The 2,940-nt window shown below is 55.3% G+C and overlaps 1 protein-coding gene across 1 annotated transcript in view; it reads right to left on the bottom strand.

Moving 5' to 3' along the window:
• PURA (purine-rich element binding protein A) overlaps nt 1–1,739 on the bottom strand; it is a 2,782-nt gene extending 1,043 nt beyond the window's left edge. Inside the window, exons 1-3 of the mRNA XM_006866226.1 lie at nt 1,724–1,739; nt 569–637; nt 342–447 (exon numbers count right to left, since the gene is read on the bottom strand). Of these exons, the coding sequence (XP_006866288.1) occupies nt 342–447; nt 569–637; nt 1,724–1,739 (191 nt within the window). The remainder of the gene's footprint in view (nt 1–341; nt 448–568; nt 638–1,723) is intronic.
• Nucleotides 1,740–2,940: the final 1,201 nt, after the last annotated feature.

Raw genomic sequence — 2,940 nt, 5'->3', positions numbered from 1 at the left:
TGCCGCTCCACCCGCCGCCGCCTCGGTCGCCTCAGCCGCCGCTGCTTTCCCTCCCCGGCTCCGCCTGCCGCCGCCGCAACCCCCACAGCCAGTCAGCCACTCTCGCGAGATCTGCGGGAGAGACGAGACAGACGAGACCCGGTAACAGGGCACTGACTCCCCAGTACAGTAGCAAGGCACCCTACTGTACGCGCCCACCCGCCTGCTGGCACGTGACCCACGCCCCTTCCCCACTGCCAACCACCCTGTCCGCCCGTCCGCCAGGCGGCGCCCACCCGCTGGCCCTTATCAGCACCCCAGGCAGGGGAGGGGGAGGAGTGGGACGCCCAGCGTCGCAGCTGCCGCCGCCGCCGCCGCCGCCACCACCACCACTACCACCACCGCCGCCGCCGCCGCCGCCACCACCACCACCACTGTGGCTGTCGCTGTTGGTCAGACCTTGTACAGCTAAGCCCGGGCAGTTAGGGCAACACGGGTGGAGAGGGGACTGCTATACTAAGCACAGAGAACAGGCCTGAACTCTGCTTTCCAGTGACCCCAAAGAGAGGATGTGGGGGGAGGGGCCTACGCAGCGCAGTAGAGTCCGCCGCAGAGAGGGGACACCGAGTCACAGCCACCCCTCCCTTGCGGGCTCCAGCTAGACCCAGACCCAAACCAAGACAGGCCTGTCCGCTGCCTGGTTGGACTGTCTCCTACCGCAGAGCCCTGGCCGCAGGAGGAAGAGGAGAGGTGGTGAGGCGGTAACCCTCAGCTGCAGAGGGGGCTGCCGGGGATGAGGACCCGGCGCCGGCAGCAGCACGGAGCAGCAGACACCTAGCCGGTCCCTCCCCTCTCCCTCCCCTCGCTCCCTCTCCCCGCGCACGGCAGAGCGGCTCTGGCCTCAGATGATCCCGCTCCCCCCTCCCCCCAACCGCAGCCCCGCACAGCCGAGCGGGCGGGCAGGCGCACTCACCGGCGGGGGGAGCCGAGGGGAGGATGGCAGCCGCACCAGGGCTGGGGTGCCCGCAGTGCCTCTTCCCGTTGGTTCTGCCCTTCCCCCAAACAACAATCAAAAAGAATCCCTACACTCATCCAAAAACCTGCAAACAGCTCCCCTTGGGACCATGATTACCCGCCTGCTTCCCCCTCCTCCTTCAGAAATTTGGGTAAGGGGGGCACCCTGCTCAGGGCCGAGCCCAGCCTAGCTTGCCGGCCAGCTCTGCGGATGAACCAGGCCTTGCTAAGCCTTCAGCCCCTAGCCCACTCTTCTTCCTCTTTGGAAGAACCGAGAATAGAGAAAACCAAGCAGGCTTTAAGAAATTCATGAGCTAAAAATGTCAGGAATTTCCTGGGAAACGCAGATCCTTACGGGATTCATTAGAGCAGGTTTGCTCACCCTTTTTGCTCTTCCTCCAAGAAATTCATGTGTCAAAGAGAGCCACCACCTCCCAAACCAAAAATAAACGTAAAACATTAAATGATTGCTGGTTTTAAGTAGACAGCTAGGATACAAACTATTAATTAACTAATAAGTCTTTGAATGTTGACAGTGAAAGGGAAGCTCTTTAAGTTCAGAAAGTGGCTCAGGAGAAAAGAGGGGGCTCAGAAAGAATCGATTTCTCTATTCCTAGATCTGATGTATAGCATAGGGCCTTCACCAATGCTCATACTCCTTCACTGCAGTCTGAAGCCCTGGAAGCTGTGGAAAAGATAAGATTTTCTTTAGGGCACCCTCTGCCAATACCACCACACTCGCCCATCACCTTCTGCAGGAGTTCAGAAGATACAGACCTTGAAGCACTTCACCTGCCTTTCTCAAACATGTATTTCTGTCTCCATCCTGGCATGGATGTGCCTATTCCAAATGTGACTTCCATTTCCATTAATATCCATTTTTGCCAAAGAAAGACCTGCCTCCCCTCATTTTAGGCCCAGAGAAAGCTAAGTTCATGGTTGTCCACCTCCCTAGAAAAGGGGTTGGGGGGAGAAGACTAATCACAGAACTCAGGTCAGTTCAGTATATAAACCTTGCCAATCTTTGCACCTCAAAGTACCCCAATATATCCCATTCCCCTCCTAGTCAAATCTCTTGCTAGGTATTCATGGCTTGTTTTTCTCTTAGCAAGGGTCCCATTCTATCCAACATTAACTACTTCCCAATAAAGAAGAAGAAACAGGACAAAGTACCCTAGTTATTAAGAGCAGCCTTAAAACCACCCACTCATGTCCAGTGGTCCCTTAAGAGGAGGCCTACTGTGAGGCTTTGGGCCCTATAAAGAACTTTCCCTTGGTTAGGGTACAATCTCCAGTACTGAGTAGGGCCCTCTCTCCGGGCTTATTTTTCTACACCCTCTTCCTTGCACCCAAGTTAACGAGAAGAGAGGGGATTTAGTTGACGCATTCCGACTTCACGAAAAATCAGGAGTGAAGGAGCGGAGGCTATTTATTCTCAGTTCTCACAGTAGAGATCATGATCCTGCACAGACCTGGCTCCTCTAGGAACGCAAAAGTTGAGTGGTAGGGTCTCTGCAGAGAATGGGCGGGGTGGTTACGCTCCCACTGGTGCGCTCAGTCTGAGATCTAATGACGTCCGGTCTAGAAGAGCTATTGCTCTTCCTCATGGGTTTTACCTGCGCCGAACCAAGCCTTTAGCCCCTCAGGAGAGCTCTAAGGCGCAACCAGGCCGGCCAAAGAGATTATGATGAAAGGGCCATGCCAACGGTCTCTACTATTCTTCAGTACTAATGACCACGTCCAGTGGTGGAGGGTGTCAGATGATTAGAGCTCGAAAACGTCCGTTTCCTGGCCTAACTTCAGAGTTAAAATCGTTTGTCCTCAGTCCCAAATATTTATGTCGAGGGGCTCTGAAGAGGGTTGAGTTGGATAGTGCCCTGGTTTTCTGGAAAAGTGGCTGTCACCTGGCGCCGAGGTTTTAGTTCCCCAGCGCTGAACAACCAATGG

Source organism: Chrysochloris asiatica, unplaced genomic scaffold, assembly GCF_000296735.1.
Source record: "Chrysochloris asiatica unplaced genomic scaffold, ChrAsi1.0 scaffold00087, whole genome shotgun sequence".
NCBI lineage: Eukaryota > Metazoa > Chordata > Mammalia > Afrosoricida > Chrysochloridae > Chrysochloris > Chrysochloris asiatica.
This window is presented reverse-complemented; position numbering and strand designations above follow the sequence as displayed.